Source organism: Salvelinus namaycush, chromosome 11, assembly GCF_016432855.1.
Source record: "Salvelinus namaycush isolate Seneca chromosome 11, SaNama_1.0, whole genome shotgun sequence".
Classification (NCBI taxonomy): Eukaryota; Metazoa; Chordata; class Actinopteri; order Salmoniformes; family Salmonidae; genus Salvelinus; species Salvelinus namaycush.
The window spans coordinates 22,399,469-22,426,355 of NC_052317.1; the positions used below are offsets into that span (position 1 = coordinate 22,399,469).

Here is a 26,887-nt window from a genome sequence, read left to right on the forward strand (position 1 = left end):
GGCAGTATATTTTCTTTGACCACATATCCTGGCCCTTGTCTTTCCCCAGAAGATCTCACCTCATGAGTGTGGACCACAAATACAATAACACCAGGCTATATAACATCACACTACTCAGACTTGTTCTGTTATGTGAAAGTTTCCTCGGTAGACCTTAGAGAGCAGCAGGGCTAGCAATAAAGAGATTACTGAGTCATAGTAGTGATAGTACTATACGGGACTGGCACGTAAAGTGGGAGGAAAATAAGAGAGAATATTAAAAGGGAACCAGAAGTTTAATACCACAAAGTACCTTATTGATACCATATTAATCTGACAATAATATGGTTGCAAAAATCTGGTATCTTTTCCCAAAATTTCCTGGAAACTTTCCCCAGATTCCTTCAGGCTTTCTGGAAAATCTGGGCATTTTGGGAAAGTTCTCCGGATTTTTGCAATTTTTGATAGGGGTGAGGATAGCCCTGACTCTAGGAAGTCCTACCTGCGGAAGTCCAGGAGTGTCCTGCTGGACTCAGGGACGTTCTGGTTGAGCCAGGTGAGGAAGTGGAACTGCGTGACGGTGCGCGTCTCGTTGGTCTGCATGTTCTTCAGGTAGAAACTACGAACCAGGAAGTCATCACACCAGATGTGCTCCGACACCAGGTTAACCTACAAAAAGAGGAAGTGATGTCAGTCAGAGAAGTAGAATGAGTTCACATGGTCGAATTCTATGGTCAGAGTTATCTCTGAATACACACTTATGCATGCCATTATAAGTGCACTAGATTTTAAACATGTAGTGCACCTTATAGAAAGTTCGTATTACTGTATTAAATTATATTAAACAGATTAATACAATTAAAAGTGAGTCCATTTACAAAAAAAATTCTGCTGAATTACTCTGTTACACAAGCGCATGCATTTTAAAAATCAAAACGACTATAACCACATTTCAATTGAGAACAGACAACACACACAACTAGAATAATGTAAAAATGGTCTATTTGATCAAACAGCCGACATTGGATAGCCCGGCCTCGTACCTCATAGATGTGGTAAAGGTTAGACCCCTCGTCAGGCCAGTAGTGGTAGCACTGTTTGACTCCGCTCTCAGTGAGGGGCGTCAGCATGACAATGACCACACAGCCGTTCTCCCACACCATCTGCACACAAAAGACAGAGAACCGCCATTTTGTCACACGCAACGCCAGATAATTGCCTCGTGACATGCCTACACACCCGCCTCTCACTCACGCTACTCTATTCAGACGCTCTCACACACACTTTGAACCCCCTTTTATGTAGGAGCCCATTCACTTGTGTCACAGGAAACAGACAAAACAACACAAACAAGAATATTTATTGTTCTCAATTTCTTTGGAATAAAACGCTTGATTAAAATAGTTCATTATAATCCGTTCATTCATCTTATTGAGCCGTCTGCATCTAAATTACAGTATCATCTACTTTCCAAAAGACAACTGGCAAAAACACTGTTCGCTGTCGCTGTGAATTTATTAAAGTCCTCGAAATGGTTGCATTTGTCAAAACTTTAACAATATTAAAACAGTTTGGTAAAAAATAAAAAACAGCTACATATCTAGGGGGGTTGACGGTGCAAATTAGCCCACACTAAAGCATGACGGTACAGTGCATCTGACTGTCAATGTTTTAATTGTATCTGTCCCTTAACAAATGAATACATTATCGTTATTGAGACAGTCCCTCTCCCTATTGTGTCGTTCCAGAACTAGGACTGTCTGTGTAGGTGTATTTTTCCCGCTGACATAGAGCCAGTTTATTTGCCGTTGGCCAGAAACTAGATAGGCTCCAGAGAGCCATTGGCAGGATAGAAAAACAGCAGGCAGGTTAATGGAGCTAATAAAACATTATTGTTACAGTCATCAGATTACCAGGATGCTTTCACCTATGGCTCAACATTTAATAAAAAAGATACTAATGAAAGTAGATCCTCTTAAAGGGCCATCAGCAGTTGCTACATCCAGTTTAGAACTTATAAATGAATAACATATACTGTATGTACCCATTGAATCTAGAAGAATATAACTTCTAAATGCCTGACGATTGTATTTAAACTATTGTACCCCATCAGAACCCAAAATATAAGCCTGTTTTACTCCAATGTTTGTCAGCAAAGTAAATGTAAACAAGCCCTATATAGCTTCAAAACATGGTTAAAACTACATTGTGATGTCATGGATGGTCAGTCCTTGCATCCATAGGTCTGTTGATGAATTTGAGACTGTTAACATTTCTCCAGCCCCATCCCTCAATTTGTTATACCGCAACAGGGGCAGGGAGAACGTTTTGTTATTGTTTCAACTGCTGATTGCCGCTTTAAGCCCATTGAACAACCCTCCCAATAACTACAGTTATAATGGTCCTGAATAAATGTGAAGTTACATCAAGGCTATTACTTGATTCTCCATTGAAAGTGCTTCTTAGTCTAGGACTAGTCTTAATCTGTGTCCGGGAAACCAGCCCTTGATGATTGTAGAACATCATTCTTCTGGAATGGACACTTAAAAATACCCTTCAGTTAAAGCCTGAATATGGAAGCTCTCTGAACTCTGAGTCGCCTAAATGACTTAAATGTTAATGACTATGGGAGAGGGGGAAAGAGACGGGGGAGAGAAAGGGTGTTAGAAAGAGAACGAGAGAGAAAGAGGGAGCGAGGGGAAGAGAGTGGGGGAAGGAGAGAGAGCGAGAGAGAGAGAGAGGGGGAGGGTAGAAGGACGGAGAGGGGAAGAGAGCGGGGGAAGGAGAAAGAGAGAGAGAAAGAGAGAGAGCGAGAGAGAGGGGGAGGGTGGAAGAGAGCGGGGGAAGGAGAAAGAGAGAGAGAAAGAGAGAGAGCGAGAGAGAGGGGGAGGGTGGAAGGACGGAGAGGGGAAGAGAGCGGGGGAAGGAGAAAGAGAGAGAGAGCGAGAGAGAGAGAGAGAGAGGGGGGGGGGGAGGGTGGAAGGACGGAGAGGGGAAGAGAGCGGGGGAAGGAGAAAGAGAGAGAGAGCGAGAGAGAGGGGGAGGGAGAGAGCTAAAGAGAGGTGAAGAAGAGAGAGAGCTGCATCCTGTGTGGAGAGGGCCAGTGAATGGACAAGAGGGAGAAGATTAGTGAGGAGAGGAGAGAGTGAGAGAGCCTCCATCCCCCCTCTCCAACAGGGATTAGGCAGAGAGGGGGGGACAGGGGGAGGCACATACTTCAGTTGTCCTCATGCTGGGCCAGGCATTCCCTCCACTCAGTAGCACAATTCAAGTAGCATACTGGTGACAGAAGATGCATCCCAAATGGCGCCCTATTCCCTACATAGTGCCATTATCAGAGAGGTAGAATAATAATGTACCACTTTATCGATTGCATGAAATAATCAAATCTAATTCAAGACGACCTCACTTTCTCTCCTAGGCTGACACAACCAGGTCTATCTGTATGTATAATGGATACTGATATTTGATTATCATTTGCAACTAGATTGTGTAGCGGTATATATGGAGGCTATGGCGTCTACAAAAAGCACTTGTCTCCAGTTTGAATTACACTGCTAATAACACGGTTCCCTTCTTGTTAAAGACTGGAGAAGATATTGATTTTATGAGAGAGAGGAGTGTACCTGCCAGAAATCAGACACCGTGGAGGGGAGAGGGCCTTGAGTAGCGATGTAGGCTGGGTTCCGTGGGTCGTGGTCCATCTGGGGAGAGAGACAGAGAGTGAGAGAAAGAGAGTGTGAGAGAGAGAGAGAGAGAGAGAGAGAGAGAGAGAGAGAGAGAGAGAGAGGGAGAGAGAGAGAGAGAGAGAGAGAGGGAGAGAGAGAGAGAGAGAGAGAGAGAGAGAGAGAGAGAGAGAGAGAGAGAGAGAGAGAGAGAGAGAGAGATGAAGAGAAAGGTTATTACTTAATTATTGATAAAGTACAGGACCACAAAGTTTACCCTCGTAGGTGCTTTGAGAAAGAATAATAATCTTAGACTGGGTCTCATAGAAAAATAGATCAAATCAAAACGTAAAACTAAATCATAATGAAACAACACTATCGGGTCCAATGAAAACTTCACAGAATCATTATCACATTGTAAAAGGCAATTTAACAATCTGTAAGAGCAATTTTAGCATAAGGCTGATTTAAAGTAACATCCACAATGGCTGTAGGACAATCAGAACAAGGACAATCAGAGCATTGCTGCCTGCTCTGCCCTTCCAAAGAAATAGTCTTGATGGCCAGTGAAGCGTTCAAGGTCTCTATTGGGCTAACGCAGGGTGCAAAACCATTCACCCTGGTTAACCAAATGTTTGTGGACGAACTCCTTTCTATGAATCTAAAATCCAAATGATGTCTTTTCTTCTTCTACGGTGCTTAAATCAACAAGGCTGCTGAACTCTCGCAAACTTGGAGTGCGAAGAAAATTGAAAAGAAGCGTGGGCCAGAAACGTGGGGCGAATGCGAGAATAGGTAAGTGACAGTCATACCTATTACCATGCAAATTGTATGGAAAATTTAATAATTGGATAGGCCAATTTAGCTGGAAGCAATTATGGGAGAAGACAGATAATTCCAAGGCTTGAACACACAAAATGGTCTTTAATAGTATTCTGTTGCTTTATGAACTGAAATAATAAAATGTTTTAAATGAACTCGGGTTTGCACAGAAGATTACACTTTTAACTTTAATTTATTAACTGGGGGAAGAAAAGAACAGTATTAACTAGCTAGATGTTTGAATTTCAATTAAAGCGGAAAAACTGTCACGGCAAAGTGCATTTGTTGAAGGATGGAGGAGAATAGACGGGCTGTAAATGGTAAAGTGCTTTTAAGTCATTTTATATAATTGTCAATGATGACAAATGCTAACAAGGAGTCAAACATTTTAGCTTTGGCCTTTAAAAAAATAATAATAAAGAAATACAACAAACGTCTACTGTTTTATGCAATATCCTTGCTTGACGACTCAAACAGAATTCTTCCGTTGCTGTCATTCGCTACATACTTCAGTTTGAGACTGCCATCATTGAAGTTGTTTGTGGTGACGTCAAAATGAGGGGTGTTGTACAAAACAAAGTTATCCATGATTGGAACATCTCTAACCAATTAGAGTATCAAAACCAATGACCAATTTTCAAAACGTCACTTGGGACCAATCAGACGGTCTAGAATGTATTTCCATCCTAGAAATCATTGGGGAGGTCCTCAGATCCAGACTCATTGCTAAGAAGAACTAACGTCCGCAATACCCTTGGGGAGTATTTGATGCAACATAGAAACTGACTGTGTCCTTGGTAAATAAGAATTTGTTCTTAACTGACTTGCCAAGATAAATAAAGGTTAAATATAACATATATTTATATGACTCAATACGGAGGCTCAGTGTAAAGTCTCTCAGAACACTCAGCACAGAGAGAAAGATAGAGAGAGAGGGGAAGGAGAGAGAAAGAGAGTGATGGAGAGAGGGAGGGAGGGGGAGGAGAAAGAGAGTGAGGGAGAGAGGGAGGGGGAGGAGAAAGAGAGGGAGGGAGAGAGGGAGTGGGAGGAGAAAGAGAGGGAGGGGGAGGAGAAAGAGAGGGGGGGGGAAAGAGTGTGCGGGAGAGAGGGAGGGGGAGGAGAAAGAGAGTGAGAGAGAGATGGAGGGGGAGGAGAAAGAGAGTGAGGGAGAGAGGGAGGGGGAGGAGAAAGAGAGTGCGGGAGAGAGGGAGGGGGAGGAGAAAGAGAGTGAGGGAGAGAGGGAGAGGGAGGAGAAAGAGAGTGAGGGAGAGAGGGAGAGGGAGGAGAGAGGGAGGGGGAGGAGAAAGAGAGTGAGGGAGAGAGGGAGGGGGAGGAAGACTACGCATTCTTAGTGTACGTCTCTCTTCTCCCTCCCTCCCTCTCTCATTCTCTCTCTCTTTCTCTAGCTCCCTCTCTGTCGCTCTCACTCTCTCTGTTATTCTCTCTTTTTCTCTCTCTAATTTCTCTCTCTCTCTCACACACATCCAAGTGTCTGCTGTCTCCCAACTGAGAGTTGGTGCTAATGACATTCTGGAGTGTGTTTCCTCCATTCAGCCGTCAGTAGGCTGAGGGGCTGATGCTGTTGATGGGTTTCCAGGAACCCAGTTTGGAGAGAGACAGAGATAAATATTTATTTATGTATCTATATATATATATATATATATATATATATATATATATATATATATATATATATATATATATATATATATATATATATATATATATATATAATATCTATATATCTATATCTATCTATATAGAGAGAGAGAAATATATATATACACAGATATATATATATGTATATATATATAGAGAGAGAGAGAGAGAGAGAGATATAGAGCGAGAGAGAGAAAGGTTGAGCGAGAGACAGAGCGAAAGAGAGAGAGAGAGAGAGAGTGAGAGAGAAAGAGAGAGAGAGAGAGAGATTAGTCCTTATTGGGACCTAATGAGGAGCAAGCAGCAACGCGACAGGCGTAATCATGGCTGTTTTGTTCTGCTCAGCCAGGGTCTGTGTTGCTGTAATTATCAGCCTTTCTTCCCTTCTGGCCGGTGGCTGTCGGTGGTGGTTATTGCAGAGCACTGCTCTGTCTCTGTCTGTCTGTCACCAACGCACCATGGGGGACCGAGGCTTATCAGGTGATTCGCTGGGGTTCTGGGCCTCATTTCAGAGGTGTCTCAAAAGGTATTCAATGGGATTGAGAGAGGCAGACTCAGATGTTTTGTTCCCCATGTATTGTGAGGGACTAGTAGTTAGGATCTGAAAGCGAGAGTCCATAAGACTAGCTAGAGCATCCTTAGAAACTCGACATACACTTCAACTTAAAACCAACAGGAGCACTGTACTGTAATATCTTCAAAACAAAGCCATGCAATAATAGTTCAGGATGAATTAGCTTGAAACCAGAGATCCTACAGCAGAGAGAAGTAATAACAAGCTCTTTATGCTCCCATCACAAGGCAGTTACACAATTCTTATAATGATATCGTTTTAAGTTTTGCTTTAAGATTCATAGTGTTACTTTGCAGACAAACATTCTCCTGAGCGCCAACAACAACGTTGTGCGCGTGGGCGAGTGAGGAAATCAAATTGCCAGAAGCAGAGGTATTTCTGTATAACTGGTTGTACCCATCATGCTTGTCAGTCGGTTGGTGTTTGGAAAAGGTTCTTCTGTTTAGTTGTGAGTCACATCCTGGCACCTTGGTGTGACGAAGCCTGGGATGCCTCCCAAATGGAACCCGATTCCTTACATAGTGCACTACTTTTGACCAGATCCCTATGGGCCCTGGCCAAAAGAAGTGCCCTATGAAGGGAATAAGGTGCCATTTTGGACGCATGCCCTGGATTTGAAATGCATAGTGTTCCTGCTTCTTTTAATGGGATGCTTCTGGATCGGCCTCCAGGTTGTTTTATTTACAACCGTTTTCAAATGGGTATGCTCAGTTACTGAATTCACATGGTTCTTATTTCCCTCATTCTCTTACAAATGTTTGGTCATTGGACATTCACAGTTGAGTTACAGAACACTATTTTGCTCAAAACATCATTTTTTGATACTTAAGCAGGTGTAAAATACTGTATTTAGGCCTATACTCTGGATGTTTTCCAACAGGAAAAGTTAAATAAGCCTGATGGAAAAAAATGCTTCACTCCTCATCCTGATTTACTTCTCACTGTATGTATTTGCTTGTGTATGCTGGGTACTGCAATTCAGCTTTTAGCTGCCAATGTGTAATCAACTAAACCTGAATATACTGTACATTTAGTGTGGGCCAGCATGCCTGTGGAACACATGCCCTGACAAAATGAGGCTGTTCTGAGGGCAAAAGGGGGGGGGGGGGGGGGGGGCAACTCAGGAAGGTGTTCCTAATGTTTAGTACACTTAGTGTGCATATGCAACATCAAAACCCCCCAAAAATGAACTGCATAGTCGTGCCAAACAGTAAACAACAACACATACACCAACATCAGCGTCATTCAAGGTGAATAATAGTAATATCTCAGTTCTTTACACATCAACTGTGCTTTCAATAATGAATAGGGTGAACCATTCATAGTACCCTTTCCCAAACATTCCCCATGTGAATATTCACACCTTATTTTATTTTTTATTGAAAAAAGAATGAATATTCAATGCATGAAACGCAGCGTGTATAAGCAATACAAAACATCTTAGTAAAGCTAAGCAACCGTTGCATCAAATATTATATCGTAAAACACTGCTTTGCTTTTGTTCATTCTAAATCCCTGTTGGGCTGTCAGTACAGCACGCCACACCCTCAGTATAAAGCAGAAAAGATACTTACAATTGGGCTGGCATTGATGTAATCTGAATTGCCTTGGCTGTTTTCAACCTTCAAGGTTATTCTTGAGTGATCATCTGAAATATGAATGGAGGAATTATTGCAGCACCCCACCCGGCCTGCCTGCAGTGTGTTTCAAGTACAGGAATACTGAAATAATCAAAACATCCTCAAACATAACCTCATCACTGAAACCTAAAAGAAACCTGCTCCATATATCATATAAAGTAGTGTCAGATGGGTGCAATTGACAGTAACATGATATCTAACAGCATTTTAAGACAGTATTTTAACTCAGAGGTCAGTCACCTATAATGCAGGGACAAATCAAAGTGCAAGATGAAGGTAAAGCTGTCTTAGGTCTGGAGAGCAGGAGAACTGCTCTCTATACCGCTGTGAGCATGGGTTCAAATCCCATTCACTGCTTCAGCACACACTGTTCTAGCTTTCCTCTCTATCCAGTAAACATGGAAGAACATGGAAGGATTGGGACCGCCCCACTCTTTTAAAAGAAGAGAAAAATAACTCACAGGCCACCACGGCACTGAAGCGGTTCTTCTTTGTGTTCCCGGCCCCCAGGCCTGTAGTCGAGGCGTTGGGCTCAGCCTGGTACGCACACAGAGCCTCCCACTCCTTCTCCAGACGATTTTGGTTTTTCAGGTGGTCCTCCATGTAAAACTAGGGAGGACAGAAAATATATGGATTCAATACGGATGAAATAACTATAGTTGTACCCATGTTGTTTATCAGTTGGTGTGTATTCCTCCACAATGTAAGACTAGGGAAGGAAGAGAAGATTTATTTTAATTTCATTTTGGCTTAGTCAATAACAACCTGGCCAAGAAGAAGCAATGAAAAGCAAGATGTAGACACAATAAGGAGACTTGAAATAGAGTATTCTTAATTCAGCAGGAGCATTTTATTGTAGACATTATATTAATACTAGTAATGCAAATGTTTTGTGGCATTTGATTCCTATATATATGTGTCTTTATTAGAGGAGAAGTGAGCTCATAACCCAACCTCCTCCCATTTATTTATGGTCTCTACGTGGTCCTAGTCCTAGTCAAGAACAGGAATAGTTTCCTCTAAATGACAAGCCATTCAACCAAGACCATTACCTCTCCTACTCTATTCATAATTAAGTCAGGAGCACTGACTTTGATTAACTGCAGCTAATGAGATTGTCAAAGCTAAATGTGAAACATAGAATGTTTCAGCACTGGGGCCATCAGGGTAGACAAGCTATTGTTCCTCTCTGTTGGAAGAGGACAGTTGGGCTGAGATGGTTGTTGGACATCACTGATGATCCAGGGTCCATACACAAACAAGTATCTAATACTCACCAGAAATATCTCTTTAACACAAAATAAAAGGCTACGCCCCAAATGGCACACTCTTCCCTACGTAGTACACTACTACCATACTACCCATAGTGATCTGGTCAAAACAAAAGTAGTGCACTATATAAGGAATAGGGTGCCATTTGAGACAGCCCTAATGTCATTCTATTAATAACATAAGATTACAATGGGGAGAACATCATCTAGATTCATGGTGAGTACTTAGAGAGGCTTAATGGACTTTCTCCTAACAGGATATATGGGGTATTTGTTGAAATAGAATCTGTCCTGGACAGATATCTTTTCTGCGTCCCAAATAGCGCACCTTATGGTGTTAGGGAATAGGGTGCCATTTGGGACTCACACTTGACTGGATCCTCCTCACTGTGATTGAAAAAGCGAAGCTCCTTAACGCAGCGTACAGGGATGATCAGCACTAGGTTCACCACACACACACACACACACACACACACACACACACACACACACACACACACACACACACACACACACACACACACACACACACACACACACACACACACACACACACACACACACACACACACACACACACACACACACAATTTAACAATGCTACTTTAATCCCTGCCCACGCTATCCCAATATGTCCCGGCCTCCATATCATATCATATCAATACATATTACACTATGTGCTGACACACCGAACACAGTCTGGGAAACAGGCTCAATATTTTAGCAGGCCATGAATCCATGACCCTTCCTTGATTTACCCCCTTATCGAATAGCACCTTCATAACCTCACCCCCTCCACCTCTACCCCTCCATCCCCTACCACTCCACCAGCCCTCCCAGGGCATCAGACAGCCACACTCTCCTCTGCGTTAATGCCAGAGTAATGGGGTTTTGTACTGTGTAAAGGGATTATTGCAATCCAATCAGGAGGTGCTGAGATCACCATGTGTCAGGCAAACACTGGCTAATCCCCTTACTGCTGGGTTTACAGCTGCCAAAAGGTGCTCAATAAAATCAGAATGAAATAACGCTCGATGAGGAGCTAGCGCTCAGCTCAGGGCCATCGATGACGTTGTGGCAGGGCTAGAGCCTCGTAATGAACTAGACTAGAGCACCTGGGTGAGAGGACACGTGCACATAGGAGCTGCTTGGTTTTACACCGACTGGATGTGTCACAAGTGGCACCGTATGGCCATCAAAAGGAGTGCACTACGTAGGGAATAGGGTGCCGTTTGGGACGCAGACACAGAGGTGCCAGGAAAGGGACGGGAACAACTGTGTACAACTGCAGCATCACAAACTACGGTGAGGAAGCTGCAGCATCACATGACGCTAACAACACCATTATAATAAGGCCACTTTTCTTCGTACTGGTTTAAGCTCGTATGGGATGCATCCCAAACAGCACCCTATTTCCTATTCACTACTTTCGAACAGGGGCCCATCAAAAGGAGTGCATGACAAAGGGAATGGGATGCCATTTGGGACACAACCATGGAATAGCGGGTATCATGGACGATTAAGACATTTTACTCCTGAACACATGGTGCTTTCCAGCATGAACGCTCCCTGTCCTGTATTAAAGTGATTAAACAGCATATTTCTTCATATTTGGCACGTTGTGCCTGCAAAATGGTGGTGTAAATCAACACTCCAAATTACACCACACCCACACACCCTCACGTAACATACTCAGCTATCTTCTAAATAACTTCCCACTCGGCAGCTTCACAAATCCCTAATCTCTATAGACTCCACGCAGTATAATCTAGAACAATTACTGGGCCAGCAACAAAAGACAAGATAATGTGCTTTATATATAGAGTATGTTCATCTGCTTAAGACACAGCCAAGTCTCTGTATGAAGTCAGATTCTGAACAAGTACCATGGGACAAAGTAATACATTAACATAGATAAGATGGTGCAAGGCAATTCTCTAATACAAATCAGTCGGGTATCATGATAGAGTGGGATTTGAAGCATTACAGGCAATTACTTTGGGGTGAATAAACCTAGTAAGCAATCAGGTTTTTTTCTGAACCCCAGAATTTGAATCACTCTACAACGTACTGTAGCGTAAGTGTGAAGCTTGGACTGCTGGTACTGACGACATGTTTGTCTCTCTGCACTGTCTGTGATAACTTAATATGAGCCCTCCTCAGATGGTTGTTCAGGTCTGACTGGTCTTATAATATGACAGAGGAAACTACTCAGAACATTCACTGTGGCTAGATTAACAGTCACTTTTCAGAAAGAGCCCAGAACATAGGAAAAGAACAGAAGAGGGAAACATCAACACCACTCAATCAAAAAGTTGGCATTATTTTACTGGCAGATGGATCACAGTAACAGTTGTTGTTGTTGAGGGTGGGAGAAATAGGACGGAAGAGAGGAGAGAGAGAGGGGAGAGATGAAATAGGATAGAAGAGAGGAGAGAAGAGAGATGAAGGAGGATGGAAGAGATGAGAGAGAGAGGGGAGAGTTGAAAGAGGAAAGAAGAGAGGAGAGAGAGGAGAGAGATAAAAAGAGGATAGAAGAGAGGAGAGAGATGAAGGAGGATGGAAGAGATGAGAGATGAAAGAGGATAGAAGAGAGGAGAGAGAGAGGAGAGAGATGAAAGAGGATAGAAGAGAGGAGAGAGAGAGGGGGAGATGAAAGAGGATAGAAGAGAGGAGAGAGAGAGGGGAGATGAAAGAGGATAGAAGAGAGGAGAGAGAGAGGGGGAGATGAAAGAGGATAGAAGAGAGGAGAGAGAGAGGGGGAGATGAAAGAGGATAGAAGAGAGGAGAGAGAGAGGGGAGAGATGAAAGAGGATAGAGGAGAGAGAGAGGAGAGAGATGAAAGAGGATAGAAGAGAGGAGAGAGAGGGGGAGATGAAAGAGGATAGAAGAGAGGAGAGAGAGAGGGGGGAGATGAAAGAGGATAGAAGAGAGGAGAGAGAGAGGGGGAGATGAAAGAGGATAGAAGAGAGGAGAGAGAGAGGGGAGAGATGAAAGAGGATAGAAGAGAGGAGAGAGATGAAAGAGGATAGAAGAGAGGAGAGAGAGAGGGGGAGATGAAAGAGGATAGAAGAGAGGAGAGAGAGAGGGGGAGATGAAAGAGGATAGAAGAGAGGAGAGAGAGAGGGGAGAGATGAAAGAGGATAGAAGAGAGGAGAGAGATGAAAGAGGATAGAAGAGAGGAGAGAGAGGGGGGAGATGAAAGAGGATAGAAGAGAGGAGAGAGAGGGGGAGATGAAAGAGGATAGAAGAGAGGAGAGAGAGAGGGGAGAGATGAAAGAGGATAGAAGAGAGGAGAGAGATGAAAGAGGATAGAAGAGAGGAGAGAGAGAGGGGGAGATGAAAGAGGATAGAATAGAGGAGAGAGAGAGGGGAGATGAAAGAGGATAGAAGAGAGGAGAGAGAGAGGGGAGAGATGAAAGAGGATAGAAGAGAGGAGAGAGAGAGGGGGAGATGAAAGAGGATAGAAGAGAGGAGAGAGAGGGGAGAGATGAAAGAGGAAAGTTGAAGGAGAAGAGTGGAGAGAGAAGAGGAGAGAGAGAGGAGAGAGAGGAGGAGAGAGATAAGATAGATGAGGAGAGAGAGATGAGAAGAGAGAGAGATGAGGAGAGAGAGATGAGGAGAGAGAGAAGAGTAATAAATAAAATCTCAAAAAGAGCAATTAAGTTTTGGAAACATCTAAAATACGGTGACCCTCTCTCATATCATTACCAAGCCCTGCAATGTCAAGTGCTGGTCCTGGGGCTGAGTTCACAAACCTGTTATACTAACACACTAAAGCATCAGGACCAGAACATCCAATCAATCAGAATAAAACAAATTACAACAAAACTACATTGCTTATTGGGAAACACAAGCACAAAGCAAAATGCAGTGCTATCTGGCCCTAAATGGACAGTACACCATGGCTAACTATTAGACCATGGTTACTGATCTAAACCTTAGAAAAACCTTGAAAGTACAGGCTCAGTGAGCACAGCCTTGCCATTGAGAAGGGTAGACACAGGAAAACCTGGCTCCCTGTAGAGGAAAGGCTGTGCAACCACTGCACAACAGCAGAACCTGAGACAGAGCTGCATTTCCTGGCAAAATGTCAAAAATATAAAACAATTAGAGAGTGTCATTTCCCCAAATTTGAAATCCTTATTCAAGGTTTCAAAGACCTCTCTGATGAGAGTAGGCTACCGGTCCTGTTGGGGGAGGACGCAGAGAGCTGTGGGTTGGCAGCGCACTACATTGCTGCCTGCCATAAGATGAGGGACAGTGTCTGACAGACCAATCAACCTGCACATGTCCTCTACTGTATGCTTATTGTTATTGTTTAATGTATAGTTATTTTGACCCTTGGTTATTGTTAATTTTTGACAATTTTGATTCTTATTATTTTCATATTGTAAATATCCAAAGTAAGCTTTGGCAATACGTACATTGTTACGTCATGCCAATAAAGCAAATTTAATTTAATTTAATTGAAGATGAGAGAGAGATGAGAAGAGAGAGAAGAGGAGAGAGAGATGAGATGAAAAGAGAAGAGAGAGATGAGAAGAGAGAGGAGAGAGAGATGAGGGGAGAGAGATGAGAAGAGAGCGATGAGGAGAGAGAGAAGAGGAGAGAGAGAAGAGGAGAGAGAGATGAGGAGAGAGAGATGAGAAGAGAGAGATGAGAAGAGAGAGATGAGGAGAGAGAGATGAGGAGAGAGAAGAGGAGAGAGAGATGAGGAGAGAGAAGAGGAGAGAGAGATGAGGGGAGAGAGATGAGGGGAGAGAGATGAGGAGAGAGAGATGAGGAGAGAGAAGAGGAGAGAGATGAGAAGAGAGAGATGAGGAGAGAGATATGAGAAGAGAGAGATGAGGAGAGAGAGAAGAGAGGAGAGAGAGATGAGGAGAGAAATATGAGAGAGATGAAGAGAGAAGAGATGAGGAGAGAGAGGAGAGAGAGATGAGGAGAGAGCGATGAGAAGAGAGAGATGAGAGAGGGGGTAGGAGAGAAGAGAGGAGAAGAGGAGATTCATGGCAGAAGAAGAGAGAGGAGTAGGAGCGTGCCCCTGGACCTCCCCCAGTCTCATACAGATTGTGATGAAGCAGGGTATTTAGAATGATGGAGGGGGTGGGGCACAGCCGGGGGTGGGAGGGCGGGAAGCGTGGCTCACGCCTCATGGGTCATTTCCTTTCACTTCCCTGGCCTGGCTCCAATATATACCAACCAACCATAGCCAGCCGCAGTCTCATGAACAGTGAAGTTTCTCTCCAATGACGGCCTCGTGGTTTACTTCATTCTCATAATTCAACTGCCGTACGTAGGAGGAAGGGACAAACAATTTGGCCAATCTGTAGAAATGGGCTCAGTTGAGTAGCAGCACACATTACTATCTGTTGCCAGGGCGCTGTCCAAGGGACTGAAGCTCACAGAGCTGTCTCTCACCTTACACTGCTGCTCCATTCAGAGGGCCGACCGGTGTGTGTGTGTGCGCGTGCGTGCGTGCGTGCGTGCGTGTCTCATATATTCCTGGTGTAAATCTCAGGGGCAATTAAGAGCTTCATGCCTATTGAACACATCCCAGGGCCCTTCTATCACATATTGTGAGGAGCGTGTAATGCATGTGGATAGAGCTATGTGAAGAACAGATATACACTGCAATTACAATGGTAGACAGAGTTATTCACAATCAATGAACATTTGAATATGTGGGAAGAGAAGACGTGGAAGAAGCATGCTCATAGAAATGTGGGTGTAATGTGAGAGAGAGAGAGAGAGAGAGAGAGAGAGAGAGAGAGAGAGAGAGAGAGAGAGAGAGAGAGAGAGAGAGAGAGAGAGAGAGAGAGAGAGAGAGATGGAAAAAGAAAGACAGATGGAGAGAGGTAGAGAGAGAGACACACAGGCAGACAGTGATAGGGTGAGTCAGTAGTGGTACGGATGTTTACCAGGATCATGTGACCAGTGGAGATGTCCATGTTAGAGTGGACTGGTTCCTCAGACCAGGAGGAGGTGGAGCTTTGTGCCGCGGGGCTGACGATGGGCCCCCCGTCGCTGAACTGGGGCGCCACACTGTGCATCGGCTCTGGACGCTCCGCCGGCTGCTTGACCGACATCCGCTGACGACACAGTTCCTAGGAAGGACACAAGCACAGTTACAAAGTTAACTAACGAATATGCTCTTCTGTTCTTTTGAAATAGAGGTTTTTCATATGCTAATGTTTCTTAAGACCTGCCATTACAAAACAATGGATTTTCTTTTGGTTTCTGATGGTATACATTACATTGATTATTATTAGGCTGTTTCAAATGTAGACATTCCAAAGGCTGCTTCTTGAATGAGGTTCTAGTGTTACTGACCATCTCCAAGGAAACGGCAGCCGTCACTAAAGTTATGTCGCTGTTATACACTACCTCGGTGTGTGCACATTCACAACCAATGGGGATTTGACTGCTGTATTATAATGTTTGATAATGCGCACGTTAACATTTACAGTTTGCTTACTATCAGCGTCAACGAAATACCAAAGGCTTACTTTACAAAAGGCCTTCTGTAGAAAAATTTGAGTATTTTTGTATTCCAGCATGGGTTCAACCTGCTATTTCAGTAATACTGAAATATTATTAGAGAAATATTTAAGTAATACTGAAACAGTTGTAACATTTACTCCATGAGTTCAAATGATCATTTTTCTCAGTCACGGCTGAATGAGGATATCTGTTGGGGAGCAGCGATCCAATGCAGCTGGGGATGTAGCCTAGCGAATGTCAGAGGACGTCTGGCTACACATGCTCCAGTCATTAGGAGAGCGATAACAATGATTAACACTGGCTGTGAGTGACATCACAAGCAATTTCATTACAGTTGATATCTTATCTCACTATTTATCCTTATCCTCCCTGTGACATTGATCCACTGGCTGTCCAAGCCATAACCATGGCAATTAGGTCGGTCTTTGTTTTACCAGCACCCATTCCCTCAGTACCATTCACTGGAAAGAGTACATGGTGTGCTGCCACTCTGCTTCAGTTTAAGTACATAAAATATCACGATAGAAAAATATACAAAAAGAATACAGGAATCACATTATAGAAAAATACAGGAATCCATCCCGTCATATTTCCAATCTATTAACATGCTATTAGTCGAGTAGCTTATAACCACTCAATTCTTCAAAATCTGTCTGTCTGTCTGTCTGTCTGTCTGTCTGTCTGTCTGTCTGTCTGTCTGTCTGTCTGTCTTTCCCAGCAGCCACCAGGAAAGGCCTCTCCCCCATCCCTCTGCTACAGCCCCATTCCAGACAGCCAGACAGCCGCACCATTACCGCAGGCTCTAACATTCACATTCCAACAACTCTACAGGGTGGACTTGGTGGTTACCACCATCAGTCCTAATTAAAAAGGCCCCATATGAAAATGGCCTCCCCTGAGATTTTCAATTAGCTGCCTGCTAAAACCCCAAATGAAACAGACGAGGAGGAAAAAGAAAAACGTTCCACCAAGGTCGGGTTTAAATGAAATAAGACCTATTTATAGCTTTAGTATGGCACTGCCCAGGCCAAGGAGAAATGAACAGCGCGGTGTCCCAAATAGCACCATATTCCCTATATAGTGTATTACGTTTTTTTTTTTCAGAGCCTTGTCAAAAGTAGTGCACTATGTAGGTCAGAGTCTGGTCAAAAGTAGTGCCCTATGTAGGGAATAGGGTGCCATTTGGGATGCTCCCCTGGTGTCAGTCTGTTATACTGTATATGGTTGAGCTCCATGTTATATTGCAGGATATGGAGAAATTCTGAAAACAAAAACCCTGGATTGATAGATGAATCTGTTCTCCGATGTGTGAGCCTGAGACAGACGTTGGAACAGTTGTCAGATGTTACATTATTCATTCCTTCAACTGATGTTTGAAAACAAGCTATGAATGTGTTATCTAATATTTCTTACACGAAAATCTGGAATTCAACACGGATTTTTTGTTAAAGTTAACCTTGTAAAAATCGATTAGATGATGGAAATGTATTCCAATGCGTTTGGTTCAGATGATACAGAACGCACAAGCTATCTCACAAAATAAAGTCTGGCCTGACATAAAATAATATCATTATCTTATATCATTTGATTTCAAATACACAGACAGAAAGACACAAGAGCCCTATGAGTCACTAAATAGGGAATAGGGTACCATTTGTGAAGCAACCATATACCATCCTGGGCAGTGGGAGTGTCTGTGAAGAGTGGCCAGTGTAGGCGAACTTCTGATCTCGGTAAACCCAGTCTTGTGTAATTGATCAGAAGCTCGATTAAGTTCTGGGTCCATACGTGTTAAGAGAAGAGATAGAACGAGGATCGGAACCGGAACAAAGTGCTCCACCCTCTCTCTTTGCAAGTTACAGGCAAGTCTTTGGGCCAAATGTCCCCTCCCCATCTGAAATTCGAAAGATGCTAACACCTGCGAAATCTTGATTCTTCCAAATAACCAGTGCTGAAAATCCCAAGCCCCGGAACTAAAGCTGCTCGTGATCTCACGCATCCCTTTGTAGCATGACAGATCTATGGTACCATTTATGTTGACTGTCACTGAGAGACTAGCGAGCCTCCAACACCAGTCCATGGTAGCATCTCAAATGGAACCCCATTCCCTATGTAGTGTACTACACTGTAAAGGCATGAATGGCATGATCCAAAATTACGCTTTGGTTCGACCAACCTATGCTATTCAACTTGTCTGAAATAAAATAACTAATTTGACCGATCAATGTGATTTTTTTCTATTGAATAAAAGCTTCTTAATTGCTTTCACGGGTGGGTTGTTTAGCAACAAAACCGATGCGTGTGCAACTTTGGAGGCAAAACAGACAAGGTTGTAAACTATATTTAGTCACCAAATGTTTATTGAAAAGATTTTAAAAAATGCACAATACATCAATACAGTTGTTGATTAGCTAGCTTGGGAATTTTATATATTAGCATAGCTGTGACATAAGTCACCTCAAAACAAGGCATGGTATCAAGAACAATATACAACTAACTGAAACAAACCTACGATTCCCCACATGGCAACTATCTGACTGTTCAGAATCATAAAAACACACGGCCTTCTGCCTCTGCAATGCGTGCACATCATTTTTGTGATGTTGTCAGGCAAACCGTCGTCTATAGCGGTGTGGGAAATGTAGCGGTGGCAGCCTATTAAAATATTTGGAGGCGTGGCTTATTGTGACAGTGGATACAAAATAGCCTGTTAGATTTCCAATATTGGGGCCAATATATCTAAGTGTTATGTACAGAATGTGCTTGGAGTCATTATATCATGATTTTTAACCAACTTAATTTCTTGATTTACAGGGAATTGGTTTCATTGCATTAGAAATTTGGGAATTCAAAAGTGAAAAATCTACTTGGAACAAGATTAAACAATGGGTTGTATTTACATTTACATGGGCTTTGCCCATGTGCTAAAACGAACAAACGCAATATGGTGGGGGGGGGGGGGGAGAGAGAGAGAGAGAGAGAGAGAGAGAGAGAGAGAGAGAGAGAGAGAGAGAAAAAGAGAGACAGAGAGAGAGAGAGAGAGAGAGAGACAGAAAGAGAGAGAGAGAAAGAGAGAGAGATGCGGAAGGCCAGAGAGGGATAACATAAACCTCAGTAGACTGTTCAGCAGTGTGGCAGGCAGTTCGCGTGTTTCTCTTGGAAATCCAGGGGACTGGAGATTGGCTGACAGACAGGCATCATCCACAATATAGGGACAGCAGGCAGCCTGTCAATCAAGCTTTTCTCTTTCAGTGTCAACCAGTTGAACATCATATTTTCATATCACAGGACAATATGGCTGACAACTTAGAGATGCTGAGACCTAAGGCATAGAGATTTCTGTGATATATACTGTATAAGCTGGTAGTACACTGTGGGGGTATGTTGTGTGTGTGACCATGGCCTCAGAGGCTCAGACGCACCCAGGGCTGGGTCATTAGCATGCAGTGAGGTTGTGAGAATGTAAGTGTGACTCAGTGATGTGTGTGTGTAGTACGGTCGTCAAACTGCCCGCTGCTACCCTTCTGGTATAATTGCATGTAGCTTTAAAGAGTCCCCTGCTCCCTTGTGCTGGGCCAGCGCGCGCACACGCACACACACACACACACACACACACACACACACACACACACACACACACACACACACACACACACACACACACACACACACACAGGCGTACATTCAGTTCAGTCAAGGGAATCCTTCTATATATCCTTAGGATGGATGCTACACAGCTTCTATGAGAGTATAACATAGCAACAAAGGGATAATAACAAAGCATTGTATTGTAATTTCAGGTGTAGTATGTTAGTGAAATTACTTAATATCAAAATACACAATATTTGCATTGGTTTTAGTTGCATGGCCAAGGTGGTAAATGCCTTAGGAAAAGCTACTGACTCGTAATCAAAGTCTGTAAAGGTCCAGTAAACATCAATTAAGCGGAAATGTGCAGGAGCCCAGCAGTAAGTGGATTATGAAAAATATTTAAGACTAATAAAACTATCCAGCCACCTTGTTGGTCAATATGAAATACATCCAAATATGTCACAGTCAAATAAAATATATTTGAAAGAAGAATGAAACATTAAAGTTGAATACCCTAAGCTAGTATTATTTATACATATTAGAATGACGAGGACAGCACCTAAAGTGCTGTAAAACGTAAGTACCAAAGAGAAGGGCTGTGGCCCTGCTCATTCTAAAATGAATGTTCACAGGACCACTCTCATTTTAAAAGATCAGGGAGAATGGTCAGTGGCAGAAATTTCTATCTAATTCTTTGCTTAAAAAGGCACTTAATATTGGATTCTATAAATTGAATTTCACACCTGGACTTTCAGGCCGTAGGATAATTACACCTGTTAGAGAGGGGAATTGAAATGACTACCAGCACAGACAGACAATGCCACCCGCAAACCTGTTGGGTTCATATCATTTTCCATTTTCCAAATTCCCAAACACTCAAAACGGAATGGAAGAAATGCACACTACTCTACAAATGAAAAATGAAAAAGTCAAATACATACATAAATTACACTACAAACCACAAGTAGATAAACAAGTGTACCACAGGAGGTTGGTGGCACCTTAATTGGGGAGGATGGTCTCGTGGTAATGGCTGGAGCAGAATAGTTGCAATGGTATCAAATACCATGTGTTTGATGCCATTCCATTTGCTCCGTTCCAGCCATTAATATGAGCCGTCCTCCCCTCACCAGCCTCCTGTGAAGTGTACACAACATACACTCAAAACAATCTAACATACACTTGGATTGTTATCTGTATTTTTTTGGTGTGCGTCCCAAATGAACCCCTATTTCCTATATAGCGCACTACTTTTGACCAGGTCCATAGGGATAGGGTACCGTTTCTAGACTGACTAACATCTGATATATGTTCTCCTACTTGATAGGTGGACGTAGCATTGCTGCCTGTGTCTGTTCCCAGGTTGGTGAGCTTCTCCTTGAGCTTGTGGTGAGAGTGGTGTCGGAGGCAGTAGACCACAATGGAGGCCAGCAGCACAGCCACGATACACAGGATAGACACCACCGTCAAGATCAGGAACTTGGTGGACTCGGCCGTGCTGTACCTGGTGGGAATCTGGCTGATCTGGCTTCTCTGTAGGAGAGAGGGAGGGAAAGAGAGAGAGAGAGAGAGAGATGGAGAAAGAGAGGGAGGGAGGGAGAGGAAGGGATGAGTGAGAGAGAGAGAGGGTGGGGGGGGGGGGGGGGGGGGGAGAGGGAGAGAGAGGATTACACATGATATAATGGTGACGTTATGTTTTCAGACTTCACACATTTTCCTGATGCATTAGAGACAATAAGCCAGTGATCTACAATTGTACATGTTTTGGTTGGACATATTAAAGTATTCATATTGTTGCAGATAAAACATCTGATCATCAAGTGTTTTTGTTCCATCATATGTGTCCAATAGTGCACGGAACACATCAACTCCCCAAAATGTAGATTATTAAGGAATATATTGAATAAAATAACATATATTTAGAATGTATTAACCCAACCACTGTTAGCTTCACCTGACACAGTAGTTTTCCTGCTGTATTTTCCTATGACATCATTACAAACAGTAGGACATTTGACGAGTAGCCAATGACTTGTCGAGTACCTACAACCTGTCAAGCATTTAATCACTGCCAAACACGTATCTAAAGCATACTTTAGGATTCATTTAGCCTACTTCATTTTACATAGTACATTGCTAGGAAGAAATTCCACTATAGACACAGAGTGCTCAATTCAAACGCCATATAAACCTATACCCAAGTAGGCTACATAGGGAAAAATAACTACATGTACTAAAACATATTAAAAAAGGGAAATTCATTATGTTGTTCATTAAAAGCAGACCATCTTACTGCTACATGGAGTTCATTTCAGAGGCCAGTGATCTGGGATAATGGTCGTGTTCCATTCTACCCGGGGTATGTCCCAAATGGCACCCTGTTCCCTTTATGGTGCACTACTTTTGTGACCAGGGCCCATAGGGAATAGGGTGCCATTTGGGACACAGACCCGGCCACGGTGAATCAACAATAGCCTGATAATTCTCTCTCATTAGAGACAGCATAAATGATGTTAGCAACAATACGGAGCAGGGGGGACGAGTGAAGAGACGAGAGCTGCAAATTGCAATCCCAACTACCAGATCAACAATTCCCCTTTTTTTTTACAGAATGATCAAAAATAAATAGTGAAAAAGGCTTGGCTGCTTGGCTTGACTCTCTGCTGCTTGCTTCAAGACAGGAATAATTAGCAAACCATTTCCCCCCCCCTTTTTTTTTTACATCCTCTTTGTAGTGTTACAAAAAAATGCATTTCCAACCCCCCTCTCTCACACCATTATGAATGCCTGACTAGGCTATTCATGATCTTGTTCTAATAGTCATTTTATGCTATGTACTCAGCCTGCCACATTCTATTTTCTACCTTGTCTTACATTGCAGAAATGCAAGGCCCTCATTTAAAGTTCAGGCTCATTTTATCTCTGCATCATAAAGACCTAGCAAGAAAATATTGGTGGAACGTGTGTCAGTCGGTGGCAGGCCAGGGGTCGTAGGGATTAGGGCCGGACCAGTCTGCATCCCAGTTAATGGAAATGTGTGTTAAAAAAAGGCTGTGACGGCATCCCAAATCACACCCTATTCCCTATGAGCTCTACTTTTGACCAGGGCTTTGGTCTAAGTAGTGCACTGTATAGGGAATAGGGTGTGATTTGGGACACAGATGGTGAGATGGGCCCTGCTTGGGCCTGCCTGCCTGTCACAGACATGTAAGCCCCTAGGAGGTGGAAGGTTGGAAGGGAAGGGGTGGCCACTGAATGCTGCACAAGGATTGTTCTGGAATGCCTTGTGTTGTGAGGCTGTGAGACAGGGTACCCCACCACTACAGTGAACGGTATAGATCTATTCCCCCTGATTTCATTCATAGCTGGCTGTATTCAGCACCTTAAAAGAACGGATGCAGAAAGCTCTACAAAGGGAGACAACATTTGCCCAGTGCTTTGTGGGGTCCAATTTGCCTGGGAGCATTAAGCTCTACTGTAAAGCCTGGTTGCATGGTAATGTGATTGTGTTAAAAGGAAACAGTGGGAAACTCTCCTCTCTATCAGTCTCACTGAGGCTCTCAGTGCTATGATGAAAAATAGCATTTCTCAGTCTAAAAAATATGATATTATTTTCTAAAGATTACATTCTAAAAGATTCTAAACATTGCGTTTCCACTGACCTTCTCTCAGTCTCAGGGAGAGAAAAAAAATAATGTAACGCTCTGATGCATCTTACAGAAATATTACAAAATAAACTGAGCAGAATGTTTATTGTAGACACTCACTAATAATACATTTGAACTACATGACACACTTGCTTTGATTCCAATAATCTTCTGCAAAATATATTTTTCCACGGACCTTCCCCGCCACCCCCCCCCCAAAAAAATATAAGAATTTCATTATTTTGTCAAATTAAATTTCATAGAGAAGGATCCATGGCATCTTGCTTGGATAGTAATGGCCATACTTAGTTTCCAAACTGTAACTGTTCACTCATCCCTCACTGCACAGATGCTTATGCTGCCCTCTCTATTGATTCAAACAAATGTAGCCTGACTTCAACTGCTTGCCGTTAAATCACATCTATGAAAAATGAGGAGCTAAGATTTTGATTGTGGTGCAGAACCACAGAACCAGATGCTGTGGCATAGAAAAAATATAGAGTAATTGAAAAGCAAAAAGCTTGCTGAGGGAGAATGTTCGAAGTAAATATGTGTATAGTGTGTGTGATTATTATCTGAAGGCCTACATTTTCTTACGCATTTACAAAACAAATCCCACAACAAGAGAATGTTTGACCTTTTCTTTGGGACAGTATAAAGGAAGCATAAAATAGATATTACCAGGCAGGCTAGCCAGACAGACAAAAAGGCAGAATCTTCTCTTCAATATTGCAGCTCCAGGGCCTTCCTTTCCGCCTCTCTCTCCAAAGGCTTAGCACTTTCAATCAAATGACATGGCAACATTTTGACGCACAGAGGGCGGTGTAAGATTAAATCCCATTATATATGGAAAGAAATGCCCCCAAAAATTCATTTCTTAATTATGTTTAGTGATACAAAAATAGATACAAAAATAAATACAAATCAGTATAAAATAGTTTTTCTGAAATCGACACACATTTCCTTGAAAACCAATGTGGTAAGAAGACAATTTGTAGACTGATATCTAATGTTTTACATAATAGGAATCACTTAGGTTACTGTTGGGTTTTTAACTTACACTTGCCTAGCTTAATTTTAGGCCAAAAATATTTTGTTTCAACACTATTTAATGCATGCAAAAAAAACTATGATTAAGCTGAAAATATGATCTCAGATAGCAAAGGGGAAGGGAGTTCCTTTCATGCCGAAAGGTCTATTGTCCATCTGTCCTGAAGCAATTGTACTTGCAAATTTCAATTTCACATAGGCAAACGTGATCTGACATACACAGCTCCTCCTCAGCATGCATTGGAGAAAAGCATTAGCATAGCCGTCAAGGATGGATGCTGCACACTCTGGGGTCAAGCTTTTCATTTCAACACATATCAGATGTAGGTGAGTCTGCCCAAAATAACACTGATTCTCCTGAGAGAAACAATAGTATATAGGCTACAATAATCTGAAGAAAGAGAGGGAAAGGATACTTAATGATCTGAGGGTTGTTGAATTTAAAACCATGCAGAATGTATGCAGATGCACTTGTTCAAATGTATGTATTATTGCTGTAAAATTGTCAGCATATAAAAGACAAGTGTATTTCTCATACAATCCATAGGTTATACAGGTTTACAGTATGATGAGAGAAAACTGTTAATTAAGCAAGGTCTGAATTCTGTTCATATTAAGGGACATACAAAATAAAGTCACTAAAACTCTTGAATTCCATGGGCTTAAAAACATGGATTTATTTTCACCGTTATTTCACCTTTATTTTAACAGGGAGTCATATTGAAACCCAGGTCTCTTCTTCTCTCTTATAAAATTAGAGACCCCTCCAAGTAAATCCCATCCAGCCCTTATAGTTTTTAAATTCTAGCATGTGAACTAGAAGGCATAGAAAGAGGGCTTGAGTTGAGGGATGTTGGTTGGCTTGGTGAGGGGGTATGAAATATTAGTGAGGCTACCTTAGACAAAAGGCAGATGGATTTCTACAGCTCTGGCTTATTCTAAATCATTGAATAAAGGTCAGGGGGAGAGAGGCGTCTAACTATTGTTTTCAGCCAGCTACTTGTGAGGAAACAATGATCTCTCCCTAACCTCGGATAATACAATGCCTTTGAAAAGTTCACCCCCATTTACAAAACCTTTCAGCAAACAGGCATGCACACACACACACACACACACACACACACACACACACACACACACACACACACACACACACACACACACACACACACACACACTTTTCAAGAGAACAATTTAACGGTTCAAGAGTGTATAAATTGTTAACACAATTTACCACACAATTTACCACACATAATATCAATCATTATATATATATATATATATATAATGTCTGTGTGTATATATATATGTGTGTATATATATGTGTGTAAATATATATATATATATATACATATATATATATATATATATATATATATATATATATATATATATAAATATATATATATATATATACATATATATATATATACACACAGACATTTTATATATATATATATATAGGCCTACTCTAGTGGAAGTTGTTTCCATTCTATTCAGTTCTTTGGATCTCAGTCTGGCAAACTGGCAAACATAGATAGCCTATAACTTTGATATGTACACTCATATTGTGATGCATGATGGTCCTCCAAATGAATGATTTGTACACACCCTTAAAACAAGTAAATTCTCCATATATAAGTGCCACTATTGCAGGCATAATAACGGTTCTATATTTCAATAAGGTCTGTTCACTTCAATATATCAGCATACCACATAATAAATAGACTAGATAACCAAAAATAACCACCCCAAAATTACATTTTTGAACAGTTTTGATTCAAATATAAAAGACTGTGTCTAGGCTACAGAAATATGCACTGAGTTGACCCCTGGCAACTGTGAGCCGTCAATCTTCTTAATGCGTAAACTCCAGGTAGGCTACATGGTGCACCGCGCATTAACTTCAGATTGGATTGCTATAGACGAGTGGTCAAAATAGGTCGAAAATGTGAGAGAAATAAATTACAAATACGTGCCTACTGAATTTATATTTCAGGTTATGGTTAATTAATATATACTGATACCAACAGAGGATTAGGCATGGTCACCATATGAAATACAACAACGTCATGCGTAATGCGCAATTATCCAAAAAGACCAGTAGGCTATAGCCTATGTATGACAAAACTAAATATGTTAATAGATAAGCATATGAACTCAAAACACAATCAAAATAATCTTATCCAAGTCCATTTGGATGGTTATCACCAATAGACCACATGCACTTGCTGAACATGATATATCTCGAGATAGAGAGAAGTGAAGCCAAATGGTGTTGCAATAATGCGTCGCCTAATCTGATACGAGTATTTACCCAAATTCATGTTGAGATGTTACAGATTCCTTGAGCTTCTGCTATTCCCTATTCCATCCGAGAGCACGCACGACACGGCAGTCGATGCATAGACACTAGCAGCGGCGGTAACATCAGCGTGAATGACTCCTCTCACTCCGTTCTTTCATCTATCAAAAGTTCACAGTC

At 42.2% G+C, this 26,887-nt stretch overlaps 1 protein-coding gene across 1 annotated transcript in view; it reads right to left on the reverse strand.

Moving 5' to 3' along the window:
- LOC120055297 (receptor-type tyrosine-protein phosphatase N2-like) overlaps window positions 1-26,887 on the reverse strand; it is a 98,079-nt gene that overhangs the window by 7,544 nt on the left and 63,648 nt on the right. The window contains exons 7-13 of the mRNA XM_039003173.1: window positions 21,026-21,238; window positions 15,532-15,717; window positions 8,801-8,948; window positions 8,274-8,347; window positions 3,606-3,683; window positions 1,023-1,142; window positions 482-648 (exon numbers count right to left, since the gene is read on the reverse strand). Of these exons, the coding sequence (XP_038859101.1) occupies window positions 482-648; window positions 1,023-1,142; window positions 3,606-3,683; window positions 8,274-8,347; window positions 8,801-8,948; window positions 15,532-15,717; window positions 21,026-21,238 (986 nt within the window). The remainder of the gene's footprint in view (window positions 1-481; window positions 649-1,022; window positions 1,143-3,605; window positions 3,684-8,273; window positions 8,348-8,800; window positions 8,949-15,531; window positions 15,718-21,025; window positions 21,239-26,887) is intronic.